Source organism: Sphaerodactylus townsendi, linkage group LG05 (assembly GCF_021028975.2).
Source record: "Sphaerodactylus townsendi isolate TG3544 linkage group LG05, MPM_Stown_v2.3, whole genome shotgun sequence".
Lineage (NCBI taxonomy): Eukaryota > Metazoa > Chordata > Lepidosauria > Squamata > Sphaerodactylidae > Sphaerodactylus > Sphaerodactylus townsendi.
Window position 1 is genome coordinate 79,468,420 of NC_059429.1, and position 27,904 is coordinate 79,496,323.

The 27,904-nt window shown below is 46.9% G+C and overlaps 1 protein-coding gene across 1 annotated transcript; it reads left to right on the plus strand.

Moving 5' to 3' along the window:
- Nucleotides 1-27,874, plus strand: LHFPL5 (LHFPL tetraspan subfamily member 5). The gene is made up of 3 exons (XM_048497609.1): nucleotides 1-779; nucleotides 25,814-26,050; nucleotides 27,470-27,874. The coding sequence occupies exons 1-3, from the start codon at nucleotides 368-370 to the stop codon at nucleotides 27,481-27,483; spliced, it is 663 nt and encodes a 220-aa protein (XP_048353566.1). The 5' UTR covers nucleotides 1-367; the 3' UTR covers nucleotides 27,484-27,874.
- The last annotated feature ends 30 nt before the right edge of the window (nucleotides 27,875-27,904 follow it).

The following is a 27,904-nucleotide window of genomic DNA, read 5'->3' on the forward strand; positions in this document are numbered from 1 at the left end:
GAGGCGGCAGCAGCTCCATGACAAGCGCCCGGGGCTGGGAGGAGGAGCCCCGGCTAAGCACCTCCAGGCTCCAGCAGTCTCTCAAGCCGCAGATCCACAAACAAACTGATCAGCTTCCCAGAGAGCCAGCAGCTGAATCCCAGGCAGGTCTCAGAGTCTAGAGCTGCTTCCCGTTACATCAGAGACACCTGCTAAGCTAAGCGTGGACTACAGAATCCCTACTGCTCGCTCTCCACTGTTTTTTCCCCAGAACAGAGGGAAAGGCAGCACTGTTTCTGACTACAGCCCTTGGTCTCCTACTTCTTGTGCTCAGTGCTGAGCCTCATCACCCGTTCCCTAAAGGAGACAGCCTGACTTTAGTGACATCATGGCGAAGATGCTCCCAGCGCAGGAGGCGGCAAAAATCTACCACACTAACTATGTGCGGAATGCCCGAGCCATGGGGATCCTGTGGGCGCTCTTCACCGTTTGCTTTGCTGTGATGATGATGGTGACCTTCATCCAGCCATATTGGATTGGAGACAGCATCGACACCCCACAGGCTGGCTACTTTGGCCTTTACTCCTATTGCATTGGCAATGCCCTTACAGGAGAGCTCATCTGCAAAGGTAGCCCTCTGGACTTTGGTACCATCCCCTCGAGTGCCTTCAAATCAGCCATGTTCTTTGTGGGTGTCTCCACATTCCTAATAATTGGATGCATCATCTGTTTCAGCATGTTCTTCTTCTGTAATGCAGCTACCGTTTTTAAGGTGTGTGCGTGGATGCAGCTGGCAGCAGGTGAGTTGCCCAGAGGGAGCCTAGGGGAGGGGTGGTGAAACCGACCTAATGATAAACTGACTTGAATGACAATCACCCCAGACCTAGAGATATGTTTCAGTGGACAACAGAGTTCCTTGAAGTCCCCAGCCATGATTATCAGAGACCCTCTGGAGATATGAGAAGTTGAAAACCATCTCAAGCCACCTTGAGTTGTCCAGAAAAAGGCAGGGTATAAATGTAATGTAATAAATAAATAAATAAACCATAGATTTGGGGTTACACTGACGCTGCAGGAGACAAACTAGTGGTTTAGGCCAAGATTTGCCACTTCCTGCAGACAGAATAGGTGCAATAGGCATCAAATATCTTTTCTATCCCTTGGCTGTGTTCTGCTGATTTACTCCATAAAAACCACCAGTATAAAGGTTAAATAAATTTCCCAGTAGTAACTTTGGTTAGAAATTCATTTGCAGCAAAAGGCCACATTTAGAATACATATGTTTTCTGTTGAGACGCCCAGTTTAGACATTCTAAAAGACAAAATGTGGTTCTGGTGTGGCAATATAAATATCAATTCTTATGTATTCAAGTTGTTAAACATTGGCCTGAAGAAGTGGCATAAAAACGGCATTGACTATTACCTTGCCTTTAAATATTGCATTAAAAAAACAGCTTATAGTAAGAAGCTCTTGTCCTATGGAACAGACTATAAAGTGTTTGATTGACTAAGTACCTAACAGCCCAATCCAGATGCCATGGTGGATGGGGATGGTACTGTTGTCACATCACTGCACTGCCTCCAGAAGGCTTCCACGTAGTGCAGGGAGGCAGCAAAAATTAGAACCCCCCACAGCTGCCTGAAACCCTTCATGGCCCTCCATGGCCCACCCCCCTGAGCCCTGCCTCCCTGAGCATAGTGTGGGGGCGCCCGGAGAATGGCTGCCTCCGGGCGCCATTTTCCCACCAGAGGCGTATGGTGGGAAAATGGTTCTGCACCAATTTCAGGAGCCGCTTTGCGTCTCACCCCTTGATTGGGCTGCCCAGGTATGTACAAACATGAAGTTTTTTTTAAAATCTATGCAAAGACCTTTTCAGATAAGAAACTCAAAGAAGAAGAGGCTATGAGAAGAACAAGCAATAGTGCATGAAGGTAGAACTTAAAAACCAAAACTAAACAGATCACTGCCTTCCATTGCATGCCCTCAGCATCTACACTTACTTTATTACAATTTCTATATCACATTTCTGCCATCATGGCACTCCAAGAAGGATTCCAAGGAGATCTCTTATGCAAACACAGACCAGATCCTGGCCTGCTTAGCTTGTTGTGTATCACATGCCCATCAATCCTAACCCTGATACCCATCATATTATGGAACACGATAAGCCAGTTACAAAAGATGAAAGGACTGGTTATTTCAAGACAGAATCAAGAGGATGAAGGAGGAAAAAAGGTAAGGGGGGGGAAGCTCTGATTGGGGTGTTTTAAGGAGCTGGCTTTTAGAGACCAGAATATTTTGAAGTTTTACAAAAATTATTTTTAATAAGAACACAAATAAAAAAATTCAACAAGAAACCTGAGCGTTTACAAGAAGAGAAAGAGAGGGGCAGCTGGAATATGCAGAGCGTTACTGTCAACTATGAAAGCCTTTAAAAACAGAGAGGCAAAATAGATGTTAGATGATAACAGACCCCAGTCTGGAGCTGCTTGATATGACTAACGTTAAAGTCTGGAGTGGGAGAGGGGAAAGATGAGAAAAACAACACCTCAGCAATGATAGTATTAAACAATCAAAGCACAAACAGTGGCTTCCAGTCCAATCCTGTTCAAGTTCACTTGGAAGAATATCTTGCTGTATTTGTTGGGTCATGTTCACAAATAAGTGTATATAGCTTTTCAGCATCAGTCATATAAATGAGGGAAAAGAAGAAACTAATAAACTTGCAGCATGGTCAATTTGCGGTGGAAGAATAGAAAGCATGGATTTCATCTTTTTTGAAGAACTTCATAGTCAGCTTTAATGCTCGTGGTAGTGGGGTGGTGGTAACCATGTCATTTATTCCCACAAGAACCATAACAAATGGTTAATGATCTATAGGTTTGATCAGTTTTGGCATTTAGTCAGCAGCCTCTTTAATTTTTGCACTTGGAAAGCAACACATGTCTTGGGTCATGCCTGGACACATGACATTCTGTAACTCTCAGCAGAAAGTCATGGATGAACAACATTGTCCTTTTTCTTCCAGTGCCATTTCTTTGTATTCCCATACCCTCCTCATTCTGTCCTTGTGGGTTTTTCCTCTAGCAGTGTTTATTCCTCTGTGGTCAGCAGGAGGGCCTGTGGCTGGTTCCTGAGTCTTAGTGGCACTGAGATGGCACTCAGTACCTTCCGGTTTGTGCTGCACAGCTCAGAGAAGGCACAGCTCAGGGAAATCAGTCACTCTGTTATCCCATCGAATGGTCTCCCCATCTCTATGTGGGGCCTCATGGATTCTGTTAATGAAATCCACTCCTTCCTTGACCTCATGAAGGCTAGCAGTGCTTTCCTCCCGCTCTGAACCTTTTCTTTTAAAAGCGCTACATTTCTTCTAACAACCAGCTTACATTTTTGACAGCTGATCTCCATCTTGTCCTTGGGGAGGAAAACAAACATGGTGTACTCCATGAATGGGCCTCGAGCATTCACCATCGCATTCTAAGTGAATTCCTTAACACTAGAATTTCCTTTGTGTTGATATAACCTGTAACTTACATGTCTGACATAGTATCTACAGAAGCTAAAAATGTAACATATATAGGATTTAAAAACTTCTTAGCTTCTAACAGGCCCTCCAGGTCCAATCCTCAGGCTAATGACCACAGCCTGAGAGCCTTTTGGTTCTCCCCAAAGGCTGGCATCTCTAATAAGGAGGAGCCAAAGAGTTCAAAGGCTCAACAGCAACAGCAGAGGGCAGGGTCAGCCATCAACCCCAGACAAACAGATTCTCCTCAATCAGCAACAGATCAGACAAAAGGAACAAACAGAACCAAATAGAAACCACTCTCCAGTAGGCTGCAAATACCCATTCACTTCCAAACACTGTCTTCTTACACAGTCAATGCTTCCCAGTCAGTGCTTCCCAGCAGTTTAGGGAAGGCAAAGATACTCCCTTCCCCAGCAGTTCCTTCTCCCAGCCCAGCTGATACAGTTCTGACTCAGTTGAGATTAAGCTGAGTGATAGGATCATCAAGAGTGCAAACAGTGAAAGAAAAGAGCTGTACAGGGAAAAGCTGGAAGCCACAATCTGAAACCTAGTTTGAAAACAGTTAAATTTATAAGACAGTACATTTCATAACAGGAAACTTATTTGGGGAGTGTGCAGTTATTTCCCTCTTTTAAAGACAAGTGTAAGTGATTTAATGGAAGTGGTGACATGCTGGGACAGCTAAATAAGACCTAGATGTCCAGTTTATGTTTTTAAAAATACCATGTTCAAATTAGGTCACATCTGCTATGTGACAACTTTCCATTAAGCCTTAGATATTTGGTTTTAAGTTGGAGCTCACATGATTAATAAGACTGATTGCCTCAGTCCTGTCCATAGTGGCAAAATGATAAGGAAAGGTATACAGCAAGGGGCCAGTGCAGTTTGTTATGAGCCCAGGGTTTATCTGGGAGGCCTGTGTGCTCCACAACAAGATGATGCTGAAATCCAAGAGAGACACCCGAACCCCTTTGAAATATTCATGTAGAAGAGAAAGGCAATATTCCCAGCATTGTTCTGCTTCAGCAAGTGGAAAAGAAGTTGGGGCAAAAATTTCAGCAGTATAAACTAAAAGTTAGCGAAAGTGCAACAATTTGACATTTTAGACAGATCAGAAACAGAATAATTCCAGAAAGATAACTGTGTCAGTCACCGGTAATAAAATTACATGGGAGTCTAGTAGCACCTGGAAGACTGACAAAAGTATTCCACTGTACTCTTTCAAGAGTCAGGGTTCACTCAGTTTTATATGTAGGAGTACCCCACCTACTCTAGGTCTAGTTTGCTCAAAAGAGCAAATTAAGTTTAGAGTAAGAGGCTTGAAAATGCCTTCAAATCGTTCTCAGTGCCAAGAGTGTAAATGCAGGAAGGGTATAGAGGGGAACTTGACCAACGTGTTCCATGATTTCTTGCAAGCAGAGGAAAGTTGCGCAGAATGGCATGAAACACTGAATTTGGCATCCTGGGAATTACAGTGTTCTTTCTTAAATATTTTTAACAATTCCTACCACAAATATTTATATTTTTAATTGTGTGGGCAATGCCTGGGCAAAGTCCTGAACTGAAAAGGGGGGGGGGTTCACAAAATTTTTAATAGACAGATTTTTGTTCTTTTTCTTGCACAGTAGGCATACACTTCTCCAACTGCATAAATATAAAAACTGTTTGGTACTACCTTTCATTTCAAAAGCTGAATGACATGGGACAAAGGAAAGGTTTTGCACAAAGGTTTGTTGGGTACATACAGCTAATTTCCTGACTGTAATGTAACTAGGGATCCTAGATGAGGTTTTTTGATTTTACAACCCTAAATAAAGTGGGGGATAGTTAATATATCTGAAGGAGACTCTTCATTTCTTGGTCTCTTCTCTCTATCCTTTTTCAGTTTCCTACCATTCTTTCTCCTCTTCTCTTCTCAAGCCTAGTAGGGATAATGGCATCAGTGTGTTCCCTTTTTGAGCTCTTTGAGAGATAGTGATGACATACAGATTATTACCCAGTCTCTCCTTGAGTTTTGCTCTAGCCAATTTGCCATTCTAAGAGAAAAAAAGTTTATCTCATTAAGTTAAAAGGGTTGAGATATGGCCCAGAGTGCCACCTTTCCCTTTCATTACCTTTTTGTCAGGTTGAAATACCTTAAACACTTTCCAAGTACAATTTAGAGGTTGAACTTGAAGTCAGCTGAAAGAGAATCCAGAAGGGCAGGCAAGATCAGAAGCGCTTGGCTCGCCTCTTCTCACCCTATTAAAAATGATCACATGAGCAATAGCAAAAGTGTTAGCTCAGGCAGGCAGAGATCACAGTTCCATAAAGATATAAAATGACCCATGAATAGCTCAAGATGGACAGCAAAGATGTGAAAGTCTATGAGAAACTGTGACCTTTCTTTCAGAAGGTTCTATGTTATAACAATCCTGGCTACTATGTAAACAAATTTGCAAGCTGGTGTTGGATGAAGGATGACCTGAAACTGTGTAACTAACACCTGGTGAAAGAGAGCTGCACTATTCATAGCAAGTATTGTGTTACACAGAGGCTAACTAGCAGATTACTCCAAGTGCTATTTCTCTAAAATTAGTTTTGCACAAGGCACAGACACTTTGCATAAAATTTCCTTTCCAAGTGGCAATCGGTGCAGCACAAGAAACAGTGAACCATGCTCTGAGATCATCTAATAAATTCCACAGGTACGGCTGAAAATACTGGATTACCATTTACTAACAGGTTAGCCAGAGCCCTTGGACAGTGGTGCCCATCTAGTCATTGGTGGGGGGCCAAAGATCACTTCCAAAAAATCTTGTGAAAAGTTGTGGAAAGGAATGATTGCTACATTTATGAATCAGTGTTGGCCCGGGATCTGGGAGACCAGCAGTGAACCCCCACTCTGCTTGCTGGATGAACTTGGACCATTTACACTCAGCGTAACCTACCTCACAAGGTTGTTTTGAGAATCAAAACATGGGAGGGGAGGGAGATGATGTTGCAAGCTACTTTGGAAGTGTACTGGGCAGAAAAGCAGGGTATAAATATCAAAAGCAATCATCCCCTTGTCAAACATTTTAATAAAGCAAAAGCAGTGGTATTTATCACTAGTATAAAACCAGATTTTTTTTGTTGCCATAAAGTCACAATTGACTCATGGCAACCCCACAGGGATTTCAAGGCAAGAGATGTTCAGAGGTGGTTTGGCACTGCTGCCTGCTTCTGCATTACAAGCTTGGCTTTCCTTGGAAATCTCCCATCCAAATATTTGCCAGGGTTGAGGCTGAAAGTGTGTGACTGGCCTAGGTCACCCAGCAAACTCCCATGGGAGAGTGGGATTTGAACCTGAGTTTCCCAGATCCTAGTCCAAACTTTAGCCACTTCACTACACTGTCTCTCACCAACATGCTCTGAACCAATTCATAGTATTTCCCCAAAGTTTAGGAAGCTAACTTTTTCTTGTCAGTCATTGTACTCTCTGTATATCTTAAGAACCCTAGAAGTCCTTCCTCTCCTTGGCTGGACTAATCCTATAAGTCCCTTTTAGAACCTGGAGTGGCTCCTGCCTAGTGAACTGCCCAATTTGAACTATCTCTAGCTAGAGAATTGGAGGTGGGGGTGGGGGGTGGGGTTGTAGTGAAGAAAGCTTGGAAAATGAATAATTAAGATCATCATAGGGAAATACAGATCATAACTTATTTAATCAAATGAAAGCATTTTAAAGAGTTTTTCCCCTAGCTGGATGAACAGAAATGATCTATTTTAGAACAAAAGCTCTGCATTTAATAATTTGGTCCAGAAAACTGTTGTCATGGTGGTCTCTCAGAAAGATACAGACACCTTTGATGGGGTTGATTGCTATCAGTATAAAAGGTTAGGATTACTCTTTATTTTACTGTTTCGATCTTAATTTTATATATGAACCCACTTAGCCCAAAGCTGCATCAGGGTAGGCCTGCTTAACTAGACTTGCTGGAGTTCTACGGCTGAAGGATAAGGCTCTGACTGCTAAAAAAAGAGAGCACTTATACATTTCACAGTGATCTGGTAGAGAAAATCAAATCATGGTGAAGGTTGTTATTTCCTTACTTTAATGCCTCTACATCTGCAAGTCCCAGCAGGAACAACAGCTAAGATATATAAAACAGGAGGTGACAAAGATTAGAGGTCAAGTCATTCTATGACAAATGAACAGCACTCTTTCGGCTATCATCTGACACTTCACCACCATAAAAAAACCATTCTGAGCAAAGTGCTAACAGGGAGCTATAATCACATGTTGCAGTACACTTAAATCCAGGTTATCACAGTTTCTACAGAATACAGATCAACTGTATCTGTGAGAAAGGAAGACAGCAACTTTATTGCAAGCACGAATGATGGCTCTGCAGCACAGATTACTGTCACAATACACTACAACCATGTGGCTGTCTTTATGCATCTGTTGCTGCATGTCACCAAAAACAGTATTCAAAATGGAGATTATTTGTTTATTCTGAATTTTTCCCTACCTGCTTATTAGCGATAAATGTTTGTGCAGCCTGAAAGAGCTATGCTAACATATCTCCAGTGGTGGGATTACATCAGAAGCATTTAAAATTTCAGTTCAGAGCTGGGACTCATTTATCTGGCCTTACATGAATATTGTGTTTGTGTTTTCATTTTGGCTCATTTGAAAGTGGTATTTATTATGGATAGAGCCAGGTATATTTTATACATGACCTAGACATAACAGGTCTAGAGTTTGCAGCATGGCATAAAATGCCATTCCATTTAGACAGCCCAACACATACACATCTTGGAGGGAAGAGAGATTACAACAAACAGAAGTTGCACCTTAGTCACCTGTCACAATACTTCATTAGATCAGTGGGGCTAGTAATGAAATATATTCACTGTTTAACACCAGTCCCTGCACACTGTTTACACACCACACCATTTTAAGGGCTAGCATGGTATAGTAGTTAAGAATGGAGGACTCTAATCTGGAGAACCAGGTTTGATTCCCCGCTTCTCCGCATGAAGCCTGCTGGGTGACCTTGGGCTAATCACAGTTCTGTCAGAACTCTCTCAGCCCCACCTACCTCACAAGGTGCCTGTTTTGGGGTGGGGGAGGTGATTGTAAGCCACTGTGAAACTTTTTACAGTAGTGAAAAAAATGTCCCCTGTGTAAGTACTGGGTCATTACTGACCCATGGGGTGCCATCACATTACAACATTTACTAGACAGACCATGTTTACAGTGTGATTTACCATAGTCTTCCTTAGTCATCTACATGTTACCAGCTGGGTACTCATTCTACCAACCTCGAAAGAACGGAAGGGTGAGTCAACCCTGAGCTGGCTCCCTGAAACCAACTCCCATCAGGACTGAACTCAGGTTATGAGCAGGACTGCAGTCCTGCAGCTTACCACTCTGCACCCCGGGGCTCACAGTAGAAAAAAACGGGGTATAAAATAACTCATCTTCTGTGTGCAACCCCCCCTCCCCCCCCCCCGGATCCTAAGGAAAATGATTATTGATTAAATCTGTCTTTGGTGGGAGTTGTGAATGGCACCCCATTTTCTGACTGGGCAAAAGGGAAACTGACTAATCAGGTAAACCCCCAGAAATAAGGGCCAAAAAGGTGCAAGACTTAGTCATGATTTTCCAAATGCAAATGCCTTGCTGGAGGAACGTGCTCGATCTCCCTCAGGTGGAGGGATGCCTGAAGAGTGTGCTAAGTCTGGTAGAAACTGTGATGTGTTTTCTGTAGAGTTAAAGCTTTATAGATTGGTCCTAAATGTCTGTTTTATTTGAGAAAATCCAGCCTTTCTGGATTAACTTCTCTATGAGCAAACATTTCAACATATGCTACCATATGAACAGGGAATCTAACCTTTTCTCAAATATGCATTCACTGAGACATAGAATCCAAAAACTGAGATGGGCTTTGATAACTTTTAACTCTAAGTGGTAGCAAGCACATTAACAAGGTTTCTCTGGGGTCAGAAAAACACAGAAATCTCTACAGAGTGGGTCATCACGTTAAAGCGCAGCTCAGACAAGGGATCCTTTACTGTCATAGTTCTTTAAGAGCCTCTGAAAGAAGAACCTGCTCTTCCACTTGGGATGGGGGTGTGGTTCAGATTGCATGGACTGATGAAATGCAGATGTTTCATGAATAGATAGTTTAATGTAGCAGCATGATAGACTTGGTTTCCGTTTGGTCCCAGCTAGCTCTATGATTCTTTTTCTAACCTACAAACTTTTATCAAGTCAACTTGCATGGTTCCTCTCAGAGTAGCCAACGTGATTGCTGTAGTACTGGGGTCACAAGCTGTAAAGATCTCAGTGGTGCTGAATCTCTTCACAGCCGTTTGGCCTTGACTGAGTTCCCTGGCACGGGCGACGGGCCAGAATCCGCAGCAACCACACTGTTAGAGGGCTTATCTCATAGAGTGAGATGAGAATTCCGTTCCCATGAGAATGGGACTGGAGACACCGGGAGGGGGATGGGACAAGGGGGTTATATTCTGTAGTTTAAGCGGGAGGCCCCATTCCAGTCATGCCGTGTGTATGAGCTTTCTAAGATGTCTGAATAAATGGTCTTTCAACCAAAAGCCTTTTATTTCTGCCTCGTTGGAATTCCTTACATTATGACTGGAATCTATCTTTATTTTTCTTTTTAACACTCAGTGGATCTCTGGTGTTTTAACATGCAGAGATTGAATATTCCTGAAACTGTGGAAGGCGCGGTAGCCCCCATAGAGGGTTCCGAGCCTTCCCTTCCTGATTCTGAGGAACCAGTGGGGGAACGGGTCTCGCTGGTGACTCTCTCCCGCCCTCGCTCCAGCATGAGTCTTCCCTACTTTCGTTGGGATGAGGGATGGATGTGACCATGTGGATTTGCATGAGTCGCTTGGGGCGCTGTCTATGGATCGAGCGCCTGTGGATCCGATCTCTACCCGCTTCCGTTTCGACTACCACCCCCAGCCGCAACCTGTTCCCGAAGAGATGGGTCTGACTACACTTCGTGCAGCCACCCAGGAATCAATTGAATGGTTCCTTGACTCAGACTTCGCTGCTGCTCCCAAGGATCGCCGGTGGCATAGCACCGGGGCCCGCCCCAAGTCCACAGTCGAAACCGGACGTTGACGAGATCAGGATCGGGTGATCGGGAGGGGTTTCCGTGCCGGTTCTAACTGGATTTCCAGCCCCGGCCTGTGTAGTGCAGTTGATGTGCCAGAGGCGCTTCCCCATGGAGCCGCTCGAGCCGCCGTGGAGGGACTGGAGGAGTTACTTCATCCAGCAGAGGAGGAATCCTAAGAAGACCTGACTCTCTATCCAGATTTATTTCCTCCCGCTCCCAAAGAAAGTTGGGACGCATGAAGTGGCCAGACTCCCGGGCGCTGATGCTAAAGAGGCATGGGACCGGGAACGCAGACTCTGGGAGGAGGAACGCCAACAGCTGCAAAAGATTGTGAATGCCTGCAAAGGGACCGAGAACAAACAACGCAAGGGATCGCCCAACCTCGAGCTGAACCGGGCTAAAGAAGTGTTGCAACGGCAGTATCAGCAGAACTTATCGGTCCACATGACAAGGGTTGTCTTGATCACTCTAAGTTGGATCTGGAACGCCAGCGCCAAAGCATATTAGGGCCTATCCAAACGCGAGAGCGAAGTTGACTCGCGCTATTCAACGTGATTGAACAAGCAAGCAAAACTGGATCGCGGAAAAAATCGGCCTTTACATGCGCATCAAAAAATCGCCTTTTAACTCGCGAAAAGAAAGAGACTATTGGCTGCCTTGGAGCAAGAGCCGAAGAGTGCAGCTGGATACGCATGGCAAGAACCTCGGGCCGGTGCTTTCACCTTTACCAGAGCTCTTACCACCGCTTCCCCTGCCATGGGGTCGACGCTGCAAGGTCCTTACTTCAATCCTGCTGCCTTCCTTTCGCCGAGGGAACGACGGTGCAAGGTCCCGGGCATTCACCTCCTCAACCGGGCTGGTAACTCCAGCCGCCCCTGTTCTCTCCCAGCCCCACCGCCCCAGCCGCTGCAACCTACAGCCCCAGCAGGCTCCAAGAGCTGTTGAAAGAGGATATTATAGGCCCCCCATCCCTGCCTCAAGCTTCGACGTGGGACCGCCTTTAAACTCCCCTTCTACTTCATCCTGCAACTGGACGACATATGGGAGGAATTTGATGATTTGTATCAGTTCTGAACGCGGAAAAGATACGGGACATCGGGTCCGCCTTCGGGATGGGGTGGTTGCTGACTGGTTTTGTGACTCTTTTATGAATTGCAAGCTGATGATACTCTCGCGACAGTGCGGCCGGATTTCTCCAAGCCTCTCCACGTGCACCGCTTCCAAGATCCGGATGCTGAAAACGTAAGCCATATTCGCACTCATAAAGTCCATTCAGCAGGGCAACCGTTCTTTTGCCTAATTTGTCTGCGGAATTTCCGCGGCGGCGGCTACTAAACTTCCTCCTGACTGGCCTCCGAACGCGATGAAATGTGAATACTTCTTCGAGGCTATGAATACTCGTAAACTTCGGGAGACAGTTCTCCTCATCCGGCGAGATCCCGCCGCGACCGCCGCTTTTGAGTGGATCGATCTGGGATCACAAGTAGCAGCCCGCCCTAGAGTAATGCGCTCGTGCCGGGGATGCCCATCGTTCAAAAAACTACTCACGGTTGCCCTAAACAACTCGCAAACCAAGCTCCAGCCGCCTCCACGGAGACTACATCTGAACGCTTCGCCGCGCTTGGGGATTATGCCTCTATTGGCGTGGTCCTGGCCATCTACGCCAACTGCTCCCAAAACAACAGAAGCCCGCTCCGTCTCACGCACCCTTCTGCCAAGCCTCCATATCGGAAGTGCCTGGGCCTCCCCCCCAGGCTCGCCCAAAGCCGCTATCGAGGAGGACTTCGAGGAGGGGAAGTGCGCGGTTTGCCTATCTTCGGGCGTTTCATGGACATGGGTCCTACTCCAGATTCGGGTGAGTGAAGGCAGCGACGCCCATTACTATTCAAGGGCCTCTTTTTGAAGCCAACCCTGCCAAGCATACACGTATTATAGCCTCACGCCTCGTTGATTCTGGCTGCTCCCACTGTTTAATGGCGGCCGCGAGGTAGTTGAGGAACTTGGCTTTAGACCGAATTTCCTAGTGAAGCTTCCATTCCGCTTTTACATTCAAATGGATGGCAGCTCCCACTTGGAGCCGAAGGCTCCGTCCTTCGATTCAAAAACGAACCTTGCTCTTTTGTTCCGGCTATGCCTGACCATTGGGAAAAAATTAGTTTCGCTTCTTGCTCCAGTGGCCAAACACTCCATTGTCTTGGGCATGCCATGGTTGTTATTACATGAGCCAAATATTATTTGGAAAGAGCGAAATTCTAGAATTCACTCGACCTATTCTGCGCGGGAGCGCTACATGAAGTGGGGAAACTCCGCCCAAATGTGAGACATTGAACCGCTGGCTTCCAATCCGCCTTTGGCACACACGCCGGGTGACTTCTAATCCCACCGATATCCCACAAGCTTATAAAGATCTGGCCAGGGTGTTTCAGGAGCAAGAATGCGATCAGTTCCAGCCCCCTCTATAGGGATACCGATTGCAAAATCATTTTGCAGCCCGGAGCTCAACTGCCCAAGGGTAGAATCTATCGTGATGAGCCCCCATACAGAAGAAAAAAGCAAGGAGTCCGTGCTTTCTTGGATAGAAGAATCTGGCTCCGCTGGATTCATACGACGAAAGCCACCAAACACAACTCCATGCCTCTGCCTTCTGTTCTGTTTGTAAAAAAAAAAGATGGCTCCTTGAGACTTTGTACTTGATTACCGTGGGATTAAATGCTGTTTCCATGTCCAATAAATATCCTTTTGCCCTTTTAATCAAAGACCTCTTAGATGCACTGGGCAAGGGGCCGGATTTTACTTAAGTTGGATTTTGAAGAGAGGCCTATTTACAGGGTCACACAGAATTGGCGGAAGGCTATGAACATTTAACAGCCAGCTTAATACTAAATTTGGACAATATGAATACTTAATAATGCCATCTCGGGTTTGCCGGCTGCTGGAGCCCCCCGGAGCTTTGTATGGCGGTCTCTAATCAATGCAGGTTTTGCAAGATTTTATTGTATAAAGGGTGGTCGTGGTACTTTAGATGATGTCTTGATTTATTCACAAACTACATGAAGAAAGCTAGCATGAAGCCCTGGTTCGAGAGGTGTTATAACGCTTTTACTTGACAACTCTCTCTTCAGCGAAATTTGTCAAAGTGGGCTGTTTTCTATCAGTCCTCCATAGACTATTTAGCCATCGGATCTCACCCGACGGCTTAAAAATGGATCCTGCAAAAGTGCAGACGCTGGGTACTTTCAATGGCCGCCCCCACCAACAGAAAAAAGAATTCGCAATCCTTCCTTTGGTTTTAAGCCAATTTCTATCGTGGATTTTATACCCCTTAATTTGCTAAACTGGCCCTTTTCCGGGCCACAGATCTCCTTTTACGCACCAAAGGCAAGGATTCACAGGCTGCTAAGCCCGCCTCCCCTCTACCTTGGTCTCAGGAATGCTCGGAATCGGCATTCCAGCATCTGAAATCAGCTTTCACTACCGAACTCCATTCTTGAAACACCCCGACCTCGGACCTTCCTCTTTTCAGAGTTCACGTGGATGCATCGGACAAGGCGCCAAGCGCAGCCCTCTTTGGTAGAGAGAAATAAAGATGGTAAACTTTGTGCCAGTGTGCTTACTTATCCAAAAGTTTTCTGGCCCTGAGCTCAACTGGACCGTAGGGGATAAAGAGAGACTGCTGCTATCAAGGTGGCTTTATGCACCTGGAATCACTCGGCTTGAGGGGGCCAAACACACCCTTCCAAGTTTGGTCGGATCATAAAAATTTGGCTACGCCCTCTCTACCCTCAAAAAAAATGTCCCCGCTGGGCGAAGCAGCTATTGCCATTGATTTTTTTTCTCCCCGCTTCTCCTTCAACCGTCCCATTTTTTTTTCCTCTGAAACTTCAATAAACTGGTTGGATGCGCTTGTTCTTCGCCTTCTCCGGGAGGGGGCGGGTTCTTCGCTACGCAGATATCCCGCAGACCGTACGTCTCCTCCAGCTGGGTATGGCTGTCACTAGGTCAAGCAGACTCCTCCGCTCCTCCTCCTCCCTTCGGGCCTATCTCCGGTATCGCTTCCTCTTCCTGGCAAGTGGAACTCGAGGGAGGCGGGCTCCGCCAACTCTCCAGCGTGATGTGGAAGGAGGACTCCTCTAGGATACGCTTTTGAGGTGATGGCATGCTTGGAAACGGGGATGCTGGTACGCGGCTCTCCCTCCGCAAGCAGGTAGGGCCTCAAGCTCTGCCACGCATGCCACAGGTCGGCTGGACATTTTTTGGCTTCCTCAAAACGCCAAGCATCTGGCCCGTCCGCCAGTTCTTGTGGCGCGCCAGCAAAGACATTGAGACTTATATCAAGGGATGTTCGGTCAAGGGCGCTTGAGGCTAAGTCCATTCCGGGAAAAACTCCACGGCCTTTTAAAAAAAACCTCTCTTCCTGTTAGCCTCCCGTCCCCTGGGAGGTTATTTCAATGGATTTTATTACGGATTTGCCAGAAAGCCAGGGAAACACTGTTTTATGGGTAGTGGTGGACCTGTTCTCCAAACAAGCACATTTATCCCCTGCACCACCATTCCCTCTGCCCCTAAATTGGCGCGCTTGTTTATTCAACATATCTATTGCCTACACTCCGCCCCCTCCAAGGTGGTGTCCGACCGCGGGCCCCAATTCGTCTCCAAATTTTGGAAGGCTTTCCTGGGCTTGTTGGGAACCACCCCGGCGGTAGCCGCCCCCTACCACGCTCAAAGTGACGGTGAATCAGAGAGACTTAACAGAACTCTAGAGCAGTATTTACGTTGTTACACTAACTACCATCAAGACAATTCGCGCGAAGTTAATCCCATTTGCAGAGTACGCTTACAACAATGCCATTCATAGTAGCACACAGAAAACCCCTTTGAAATTGTGTCTGGGCATTCTTTTCCACCACTGCCCCAACTGCCCACGGAGGCGCTACATCCTCCAGAGTTCAAACAATGGATTACATCCCTGGCTGAGGGGTGGAAGACAGTCCAGACTGCCCTGCAACAAGCCAAGGACTCACAAAAGTTTCAGGCGGATAAACATCGTTCTGACTTCCCTTTACGTGTGGGGGCTTGGGTTTATTTGTCTACTAAGAATCTTAGAGACGTTCACAAATATTCAAAACTGGGCAAGAAATTCGTGGGTCCGTTTAGAATTACAAAAGCGATCAATGATGTTACTGCTCGTTTAGAACTGCCTAATTCCTTAAGTAATATCCATCCCGTCTTTCATTCCAGTTTGCTCAAGGAGGCTCCCGCTTCCGATGCCTGGCACGACCCTCCGGAGAGACCCCTGCCGACCATAATTGATGGCCACAAGCACTATGAAATTGACGCTATTCTGGACTCTCGCTTTAATCGCAATCGCTTGCAATACTTAGTTTCCTGGGTGGGATATTCCTCCGGCCATAATCAATGGGTCTATTCGGAAAATATCAATCCCCCTCCCTTATTTCTGCCTTTCATTGTGCTTTTCCACTGAAACCGGGGGGGAAGGGTTCTTTCTTAGGAGAGGCAGAGTGTAAAGATCTCAGTGGTGCTGAATCTCTTCACAGCCGTTGCCTTGACTGAGTTCCCTGGCACGGGCGACGGGCCAGAATCCGCAGCAACCACACTGTTAGAGGGCTTATCTCATAGAGTGAGATGAGAATTCCGTTCCCATGAGAATGGGACTGGAGACACCGGGAGGGGGATGGGACAAGGGGGTTATATTCTGTAGTTTAAGCGGGAGGCCCCATTCCAGTCATGCCGTGTGTATGAGCTTTCTAAGATGTCTGAATAAATGGTCTTTCAACCAAAAGCCTTTTATTTCTGCCTCGTTGGAATTCCTTACACAAGCAGAGGTGGGATTCAGTGGGTTCCGAAGGTTCTGTAGAACCTGTTGTTAAAATTTAAAATATCACTTTTTAAATACTTAAAATATTTTTAAGTAATATTAAAACAAGTCCAAGCCACCAGTCTAGTTGTGGTATTCTGCCCCAGCTGCAGCTTCCAAACACTCTTCAAGGGTACCTCAAGTAGAGCACATCGCAATACTCCAGTCTGGATGTAACTAAGGCATGGATCACTGTGGCTAGATCTAACTGACTCAGGAATGGATGCCATTGGTGCACCCACTAAAATTGGGTGAAAGCACTCTGAGCCGCAACAGCCATCTGTTTTTCAAAGGGGGCCTCTGTGTCAAGCCTCCCCAGCTATGAACCTGGCTTTTAAAGGGAAGTATAACACCATCAAATACAGGAGAGATGTCAGATTTCCTGTCTGTACTAACCCAGAGAACTCTGTCTGGTCAGAACTGAATTTCAGCTTGTTCACCCACACTCAGCCCACTACTGATTCCAAGTATCAGTTCAGAACTTCAGTAGCATCCTTGGAATTATGTGGGGTGGGTGGGTGGGGGGAAGACAAAGCTACGTTCTTTCTGAATACTGATGACACCACCTTCTCATGAACTCCCCAGTAGCTTCATCTATATATATATATAAAGCTAACAGTTACTTTGTTAGTCACGCCCTAACGCCGAAACGGCTGGACGGATCACCCCCAAATTTTCACATTACTTTACTCCCTGTTCTGGGCAGGTAATCAGACCTTCAAATCGCCGAAAGTCCATACCTGAGCCAGGTAAAACGTCTTTTTCCTGGCGCACCAGGCCATGAAGCTGGCTGTGTTTAACTGTCACCCTTAGAATGTTCGTGCAGCCTGTCTGTGTGTGGCCTGAGGGGTTGGTATGAGGGCTTAGAATGTTCGTGCAGATGGGCAGAGGTGAGCAGTAAATAGGTAATACTGTTAGGTAATACGAGTGGAAGTGAAACACATACACACTTTGCCATGTGAGACATCAGGTGGGGCTCCCCCTCCCACACATATGCAGGTAACTTTCACTCTCTGTGCCTCATCCACTGCTACCACACAATACACATCCAGCTCATCCTCACATACCTCACTCTGCCCTCCCTTACATCCAACCACCATTTACCCACTTCCTCACCCATATTCACCACAGCTCTCTTTTACTAAAAGCGAGCTGCAGTTTGCCTTTTTCTTCTAAGAAAATCTGAGGGGGTCAGGGCGAACCAACGCTACTGGCTCCGCTTCTTATGCACATGGCCCTTTAAAAACACAGAGAGCTGTCCTCGATCTGAGTGCCTCACCACCCTGCCTCTGCTGCCTGACTGGGATAGCCTCCTTGCTCCAGTTCTGCCTTACCCAAGCCAGGACTGTGCGTGTCAACCAGCCTCATGGACAGCGGGATTCGCACTCTGGACAGTTCTGTTGTGGAATGGAAAGGGTTACCTTATATTTGGGTGCTGTGTGGTTTCCGGGTTGTATGGCCATGTTCTAGCAGCATTCTCTCCTGACGTTTCTCCTGCATCTGTGGCTGGCATCTTCAGAGGATCTGATGTTGGGAAAGCAAGTGGAGTATATATCTGTTGGAGTGTCCAGGGTGGGTGGAGAAACCTTGTCTGTGAGTAACAAAGAAGGCAACCAGGTCAATAGTTGAGGGCGTCTGAATAGAAGTATGAGTAACAATGAAGACTATAGCATGGGCGTTAACACTGGAGATAGCAAGGTCACTGGTGGGAGCATCTGAATAGAAGTATCCTGGCCTTTGTTTCTTTTGTCTATGGTCATCCTGTGTTTGTGTGGAGCTGGTTAGACACTGTCTTGACTCTAGTATTTTTCAACACTGGCAGCCAAGTTCTGTTCATTTTCATAGTTTCTTCCTTCCTGTTAAAATTGTCCATGTGCTTATGGATTTCAATGGCTTCTCTGTGTAGTCTGTGTAGTCTCTGTGTAGTTTACCTTATACTAAAAAAACAAGACACCACCATATAACAATGTGAATTGAAAAGGGAAAGAGGGATTCCATTTGACCACCCCAAAAGGCTATGCTGCGGATCATTGAACCTGCATGGACATCTGTGTGGGTTGTGGACTGTGATGAGAAGGACAATTACCACAACAATGCGTGGTTGGGCCCCACTAGTATAGATATAAACAGGGGATAAGATGGAACCTTGCAGAACCCCACATGCAAACAACCATAAGGCAGACCAGGAACACCACAACACTACTTTCTGAGACTGACCCTCCAATAGGACTTGAATCACTGGCCCACTCCGCACTGGCTAACAAACACAGGGGAAAAACCATTAGTGGGGCACTTTTCACAGATCCCACCCTAAAGCGAGTCTGCCCTGTGTTATTTCCCCCAAACTGGTTTTTTTGAGAATCATGCTATTTGCAAGTCTTTTGAAAAATCCCAGGTTGCAGCCCGGCTGGGCAGAAGGCACTCCATTTTCCTTTTAAAATAATATTTCACAGCTTAAATCTGAGTAGCTACACAAGTGAAGATGGTCATATTGTGGTATCATGAGATGTCAGCATGGCTGTGGGATTCATTTGCGCATGCCTGCGTAGCTATGCATTGGCAGGAGGTAAATAAAAAAATAGACGCACCTCCGTGCAAAGGTGTGGCATCAACTCACATTATTTTCGTGGGCTCCAATCACTGCCTGAATGGATGCATGCAAATGCGAAAACAGGAAAACTGGTTACTTTATCCTGACTGCAACCCACTATACATTCGCTGTGTGGAGTGGGGCACTGTGTTACACCCAACATCCCACTGTTGAGAAGCAGCTCAGTAGGATACTATGGTTGATAGAATCAAAGGCCACTGAAGAATCTAGCAGAACTGACAGTGTCATACTCCTCCTATCGAGTTCTCTATTGAGGTCCTCAACGAAGGTGACCAAAACAGTATCAGTTAGAAATTTTGGTCTAAAGCTAGGTTGAACTGGGCCCAGAAATCATACTCTTCCATGCCCGGAGTTGTGAAGCAACCATCTGCTTTAGCAACTTGCGCAAGAATGGAAGACTGGAGACTGTCTGGAAGTTTTCCAACAAATTGGTGGTGGGAGGACCAAGGGGCTTATTAGGTCACTTGAGGTGAGACTGCACATCTTCAGCTGTCTCTTTCCTGGGGGGATAGCCAGTGGGGATGTGCCTGGGAGGGGGACTGCCATTGTCTTGGACTTGGGCAGAGAGAGAAATGATGGCAGGGTGCAGATTGGCCATTCCATTTCCAGATCAACCTCCCTACCAGTATAATAGATCAAATCCAGTGTGTGTCCTGCTAAATGTGTTAGACCAGTAATTCCAGGGACAGATACATGTTCATCATGGAGGCCATGAAAACGGATCGCTTAACCTCAGCATGGATGCTAATGTCAGTCACGACTACCAGCCTAGAGGTCTCCACTAGCATGACCAAGACCAAATTAGTTCGCTCAGGAAGAGAGATATTCTGGGCAGCAGGCTGGATAGTACGTCAGCAGGACCCCTCCCCTGCCTCAGACATCCACCTTCAGAAACACACAGTGAAAACTAGTAGACTGCTGGAGAAGAAACTTCAATAGATGGTTGGAATAACACTAGATGGTTGGAATAACACTTTGCCCTGCGGCCCACCATCTCACCATCCTGTCCAGTGATCTATCACCTAGCCATCTGGCGTCATTTGGCCATCGAGTGCAGATGCGGAACACCAAGAGCCATACCCACCAGGATTTTTATAGACTTGGAAATGGACCTGGATTCCTTTGTCCATTAACGACCTTGTGGCCCTGGAGACACATAAATGATCAAGTGACTGACAACTTTGGACTTGAAAGTCACCGCAGTCAGCGAGTGATCCGGCCTTCATCCATCTCTCCACCTATTACTTGAAGCACCAGCCCTTTCTTAGCTTCTTAGCTTTAGTTTTAGTCTATTTATTAGTTAGCTTAGCTATATTTGTTTAGACTAGTGGTTGCCTAGAAGCAGAAAACAAAGGTGTTGAATGCTGTAGGCAACCAATATATATCTGTGTATAGACTAGACTATTAGAGTAGGTGTTATTGTAAGGCTACTGTCAGTATATACTAGGTCTAACTATGGGAGGTGGCAGCGAGGGGGCAGAATATGGGTACCAGGGGATCCCAGTGGTCTGGGGACGGGGTAGATATGTCGGTAGGAGGGGGCCATATGAGAGAAGGGGGGGGAGATGTACTTATGCTCGACCCCCTTCTGGCCTCCGGCCTATCCCGAGGCATGTGGGCAGTGGGGCCCAGGTATACCCTACTACGAGCCTGGTGTTGATTAATGCCAGGTCCATTAATAATAAAACAACGACACTCCGAGATTTCCTCGGGGTGCAGTCAGTGGACCTGGCCTGCATCACTGAGACCTGGGTGCGAGAAGGCGAAACGGTCGCCTTGAACGAAGTCTCGCCCCCAGGTTTCGCTTGTGTCCATCAGCCTCGAACACAGGGCCGGGGGGAGGTGTGGCGATGTTCATCCGGGAGTCTATCGCCTTCAGGGCAGTCCCTGCCCCTCAAATTTCCGGGTTCGAGTGTGCCGGACTGGAGTGGCTGTCAAGGGAGAGGTTGGCCGTTCTCCTGGTGTACCGGCCTGCCGTGGCTGCTGGAGGCGGTGGCCGAGTGGACGTTGCGATTCCCCCGACTTATTGTCTTGGGGGATTTCAACGTCCATGTGGACACCGCCTCATGCTCAGCGGCAGCGGACCTGGTGTCATCCATGGCGACGCTGGGACTCTCCCTATTACATACTGGCGCCACTCATGAGGCCGGTCACACTTTAGACCTGGTTTTTGGGGCAGGAGTGAATATGGTCGTATCCTCTGTTAGCAGAGTGCCATGGTCCGACCATTTTGCCCTGAAGGTCCGGGTGGATTTGCCGCGCCAACCCTGTCTAGGCGACGGACTTATTTATGTCCGCCCGCGGAGACTTATGGAACCAGATGGGTTCCGGAATGCTCTGCGGGATCCTGAGCCCCCTGGCGCCCTCGATGAGCAGGTGACAGACTGGAATTCCAGGCTCTCTGATGCCATCGAGGAGATTGCTCCCAAGCGCCCTCTGCGTCCCCGCTTACGGCAGGCCCCCTGGTATACCGAGGAGCTGCGCCAAATGAAGCGGAAACTCAGACGGCTAGAGCGAGTGTGGAGGAAGCTCCGTGACGAAGGGACGCGAACAACTTATAGGACGTTTATGAAGGCCTATGAGTTGGCGACATGGAGGGCGAAGAATGCTCATTTCTCGTCCTCCCTCGCATCTGCTAGCTCCCGCCCAGCACAACTTTTTCGGATTGTTCGATCCCTCACCTCTTTGGTGGAGGGATCTACAAATTCTCAATTGGCAATTGGCTGTGAGGCATTTCAGAGCTTTTTTGTAGATAAAGTCGCGTCCCTCCGCCGGGACCTTCCGGCCACGCTTGATACGGCTGGCCTCCACTCGGGCCAGGGCCTTTACGGCTCTGGCCCCTGCCTGGTGGAACACTCTACCACCAGCTGTCCGGGCCCTGCGGGACCTTGGAGAGTTCCGTAGGGCCTGCAAGACCGAATTGTTCCACCGGGCCTTCGGAGAGACCAGCCGCTGAGGGTGCCCTGCTTTCATCCTCCCCCTGCTGTATAGGGTCCCTAACATCATCGGGACCCATCACTCTTCTTGGGAGGGTTGCATATGGGTTCGTGGGATACTGTTTTAGAATGAAAATTTTAAACTTTTATATATTTATGTTTATATATGCTTTTATATTGTTCACCGCCCTGAGCCCTTTGGGGATAGGGCGGTATACGAAATCAAATAATAAATAAATAAATAAATAAATACAGTAACAGAACTCAAGGCTCCCTCGCCGGCTTCAGGTCCTAGTTTGGACCGGTTTTCCCTACTCTGTGAGTCCGATGTTGACAGGGCCCTAGCTGCTGTTAGACCTACTACCTGTCCTCTGGATCCGTGCCCCTCCTGGCTGATTAAAGCTTGCCGGGAGGAGTTACGACCCCACCTGTTGAATATAGTTAACTGCTCCCTTGAGCAAGGAGTATTTTCGGGTGGGTTGAAGGAGGCAGTGGTCCGCCCACTCTTAAAAAGACCATCTTTAGATCCTGGAGATCTGGCCAATTACCGTCCCGTTTCGAACTTGTCGTTCCTCGGGAAGGTAATTGAGAGAGTGGTGTTGGAGCAGCTTCAGGGCTTTCTGGAGGACACATCGGCACTCGATCCCTTCCAGTCCGGCTTCCGTGCTGGGCATGGGACGGAGACCGTTCTCATCGCCATCACAGATATGCTCCGCATGCAGCTAGACCGAGGCGGATCGGCGCTGCTGGTGTTGCTCGATCTTACAGCAGCGTTTGATGTGGTCGATCACGACCTTTTGATCCACTGCCTGGCTGCCTCTGGAGTGCGAGGCATCGTCCTTCAATGGATTGCCTTGTTCCTCCAGGGTCGGGGCCAGCAGGTATGGTGCGGGGATGAGGCCTCCCACAGAGCCCCACTTAATTGTGGGGTTCCTCAGGGGGCCTTGCTTTCCCCGCTCTTATTTAACATCTACATGCGGCCCCTCGCTCAGCTGGTGCGGAGTTTTGGGCTGGTCTGTCACCAATATGCGGATGACACCCAGCTCATTCTGTTGATGGAGGGGGGAGCGGCCTCCGCCCCTGCAGCTCTACAGCACTGTCTGGAGTCGGTTGCTGGTTGGTTGAGACAGAGTAGGTTAAAGCTTAACCCAACGAAGACGGAGGTCCTTTGGCTGGGCCGGGGGGAGAGACCGAGGGAATTTCAGCCGCCAAATTTGGAGGGGGTCATGTTGGCCCCAACATCTCTGGCTCACAGCCTGGGGGTCCGCCTGGACTCTTCATTATCAATGGAGAGCCAGGTGGCCCATGTTACCCAGGTTGCGTTCTTCCATCTTCGCCAGGCGCGGCGGCTGGCTCCCTATCTCTCCCAGTCCGACCTGGCCACTGTGATCCATGCGACGGTCACCTCAAGGCTTGATTATTGTAACTCGCTCTATGCGGGCCTTCCCTTGCGACTGATCCGGAAGTTGAAGCTGGTCCAGAATGCAGCGGCACGGCTTCTAACAGGTGGTGGTTATTCAGATCATATCACCCCTGTGCTGTGCCGTCTGCACTGGCTTCCAGTGGAGTTCCGGATCGTTTTCAAGGTGCTGGTATTAACCTTTAAGGCCTTACGCGGCATGGGGCCCACATACCTGCGGGACCGCATCACCCCTTATGTCCCACATAGGTCGCTGCGCTCAGCAACGGCAGACCTACTGGTGACCCCTGGTCCTGCAATGATACGGCTGGCCTCAACCCGGGCCAGAGCCTTTACGGCTCTGGCCCCCGCCTGGTGGAATGCCTTACCTCCGGCTGTGCGGTCCCTGCGGGACCTTAACGAGTTCCGTAGGGCCTGCAAGACGGAGCTTTTCCACCGGGCTTTTGGGGAGGCCGGCCGTGGATTTACTGCCCCCTACCGATACTGAAATTGACATCGAAACTGAGACTGCCGTTCCATCTTATTAAAGCTGGGCCTGCCTTACTTACAAATTCCATCGCAGGCCCTGCCCACTTCCTCCCCTTTTTTCTTTCTTTCCTTGGCCTTCAGCGGGGCGCCTGTCTTAAATAATTTATAAATTGGGTTGTTTAACCTATAGTTTTGTTGTAAACTGCTGCTTAGATTTTAGGTTTTAATGATTTTAGTATTTTATGCTGTTGATTTGCTGTTGATGTAACAGCCATATTGGAAGCCGCCTTGAGCCCTCCGGGGATAAGGCGGCCTATAAGTTTAATAAAATAAATAATAAATAATAATAATAATAAATAGATCACTGTGCCCCACCTCCCTGTTCCCTGACCTGCCATTGTTTAGCTGAGTCAGATTTACACCCCTAGCCTCTTATAACCAGGCCTCTGTTCATATGTGCCAGGTCAGCCTGCTCATCCATGGTTAAATCCTGAATGGCAATAGTTTTTTCCATTTACTGATCTAGCATTCAGCAGCACCATCTCAAGGCCAAGGAGCCCAATCTCAGCACAACCAGGTATCCGTTGGCTGAAAGGGAAACTTGAAGGAGTGGCCAACCAGCAACCAAGACTCCTCTGCCTGGGGCCAGGGGGATGACAGGCCTCTTCCCCAAAAGCATATCTACTGGCTATCCCCCTCCCCCAAAGAATGACAATGATTCTTACTCTCCCCAACCATTTCATGATGTCTTTAGCTTTTCTAGCATCTCTTATTCTATAAACAAGGAAACAGGCTGTCGTTCACATTTCTCCCCAGTTGTGACCCCACCCTTGCGAGAGGCCAAACTATTTCCTCGAAGCCCGGGCAAGATGATGATGCAAGTCTATCTTCTGTGCAGGGAACTGCTTATGCAGGGATCAGCTCCAGCACAGACTTTAAGCAGGATTCCCACTTGTGAGGTTCTCGATGGCAACAGCAGGCAGCTGGATGGTCTAGCTTAGTTGTATTCACAGAGGCACTTACTGATAGCACACATCTCAGAAAGTCCTTTGATGATGGTGAAGTATGAACTTTGGCACAGCAAGATTTCAGATGCTGGAGAAAAAAACATAATGAATAATAGGTGTGGCCCCAAGGAAGTCATTTATGCAACCAAATTAGTGTTGTATATTCATAGCAGAACTGGCAAGTGTTGTCAAGGCAACATCTGAGATACGCCATAGAGTCACTTCTAGCAACACTGGGGCTCCAACAATCCAGGCTCTTTCACTCTTAAGGGATGTTGTGCATGCCCCCTCCCCTTTTAAAGGGAGTTCTGGCTGGTGTATAAGGTTTAATGCTCAGGAAAACAGCCCAAATAAGAAAAAGCTGGATAAACTGCTCCAGAAGAGGGAGAATTATGCTAGAATGCCAAACTAGCAGCCTTCTCTCGAATTCCAGACAAATGTAGGTAAGAGCATGGGTGCTCCATAGTGAGGGAAGGGCTCTGCCACTGAAAACAACACACTCTCTGGTTCAAAGAAAGGTGCACAAATTCAATCCATCATCTGTCAAGCTAAAATGTGGATCTTGAAGGCAGGGAAGCTGTCCAGTGCTGAGCACCTTTATAACCCATTTTTACATCCAAAGTAATGAAGAATTTGAGGCGTCCCTGTTAAAGCTGGCACACCATAAGCAAAACTCTCCATTTGCACTCTGCTGTCTCACCCCCCTCACCTACTTGTATACCTAAGGGCCCTCTAGCACAGCCAGAATGAATTATATGCACAAACGTTTCTGTATAGGGACCCCCCCTTTACCAGGCTGCTGGAGACAAGATGCCATGCTAAAGTGTTACTACCATATACTAATGATATAATAATTGGGCCATCATCTTCTGCAGCTACAGGTTTGGCAATAGGTTGCATGCTTTACCCAGATGGCTGGGACTCCCCTGAAGTGAAACGCATGTGTGGTGAGAAGACTGACAAATATACACTAGGTGTGTGCACAGTACGCTGGGCATATATCCTGTGCATCATCGGGATCCTGGACGCCTTCATCCTCTCTTTCTTGGCATTTGTGCTAGGCAACCGGCAAGACAACCTCCTTCCATCTGATTTCCAAGTAAACATCAAAGGTAATCCTCTTTTGTACACGAAACCTTGCTTTCTCTGTCCCGTCACATGGTTACTAAAGTTGACTGCCTGGGTATGCCCTCCATGGGACCAGGTGTCAGAACATTAAGCATGCATTAAGAACCACAGGGACCGGGGGAAACAAGCAGGGCATGAGTTTGCATTGCACTGTCAGAATTGAATTAAAATCAGAAGCAGCATTTCACTTATAGGTTCTATCTGCCTAGCTTGTTAAGATTAATGTTCATATAGTGCTGGAAGAGATAAAACCCAAAATACGTTGGGTGCATAGCTTCATTTGTGCAAAATTTAGCATTGGCTACACAACAATAACTCAAGAATTTAATGCACCTCTCACTTATTGTAAGGGAGTGTTCTTAGGTCTAAGAATCTGGACAATCACATATAGCTGAAAACAATCTTCAGTGTAGTACTTCATTCAAGACTAAGGGCCTGTGCATTTATTTTTAGACTATGTAAGTTTCAAGCACTTGTGATTATGACAAAGTGTTCAGAGCTCTATGTTCAGTTTGCCAAAAGATAAAGTAACATTTCTGCATTTGCACCAGAAATGTAACTACTAGCCCACATCCATCCATCCCTTTCTAAAGAGACAATGATCTTAAGCCCTGGATATCCACAGAACTAAGGGCCAGCCAGTCTGATTAAGAAAGGCACAGTCCCGATGCAGAAGTTATTGACTGTAGAAATATTAAATTGAACTACTGTCATCCTTAATTGCACAAAGAGCTTTCACCATAAAATGCAATGTAAATTGCAATATACCCATGCATCCATAAGGTCTATGCTAAAATTCATTAAGGACTACAAGGCTAAAATGAAAGCCACTACTGGTCATGCATCCATAAGGATGCATGGCCAATAGTGACTTTTATTTTAGCATAAGGATGTATCGGGAAGTTCATGATCTATTACTGCTGTTTTAATTCTCCTTGTTGATAGATTCTGCCTCGTGTTTTATGTGGCACTATGATTTGTATTTTTGAATGTGAGCATGATTTTGCCATCAAATCACAGCTGTCTTATGGTGACCCCACAAGACCAGAGGCGCTCAGAGGTGGTTTGCCATTGCCTACCTCTGCGTGAGCTGAGTTCTGGGAGAACTGTGATTGGCCCAAAGTCACCCAGCCGGCTTCCTGTGAAGCTGAAGGGATTCTAACCTGGTTCTTTAGATTAGAATCTGCCACTCTTAACCACTATTTTTATTTATTTATTCAATTTATATACCGCCCTCCCACTAAGGGCTCAGGGAGGTTTACATCCCTGGATATACCACCCTGGATAGTGGTGCTAAATGGCAGTAGTTCCCCGAACAGCAACCATGTGACCTAGGATTACCAAGGAGTAACACACCCATTATTTACTTATAAGTCATAATTTGTATGTGCTTTGTCTCACAGAAGAAGCTGAATAAGGATGAAGACTGCTGTGCATGTATTGCTTCTTCTGCCATTTGGTTGAACTAAGTGTACATATGGTAATACATCTGGACTTCAGAAGACTGAGTGAAACACATGGCTGTCAGGCATTATAGCACCAACACTTGTAAAATATCTAATCATCAAAAGACACAAGAACAAAGAATAACCAAAATAAAGGAGTTTAAAAGCAGAAGGATTCCATTTGCAAAACTGACCCCTATTCAGAAAGGCCTGGTTTCTTCAAAAAGACCATCTTCTTTGCTGAGAATGTTCCAAACAAGAATCAGTAAGTTGTATGCAATGCTGTACCCCTCCCTGAACATGGAATCTTACTTTGGAAGATGAGTTGTGCTGGAGGAAAATTTCCTCTGTTATAAGCATGGATTCACTAGTCCAGGGGTAGGGAACCTGCGG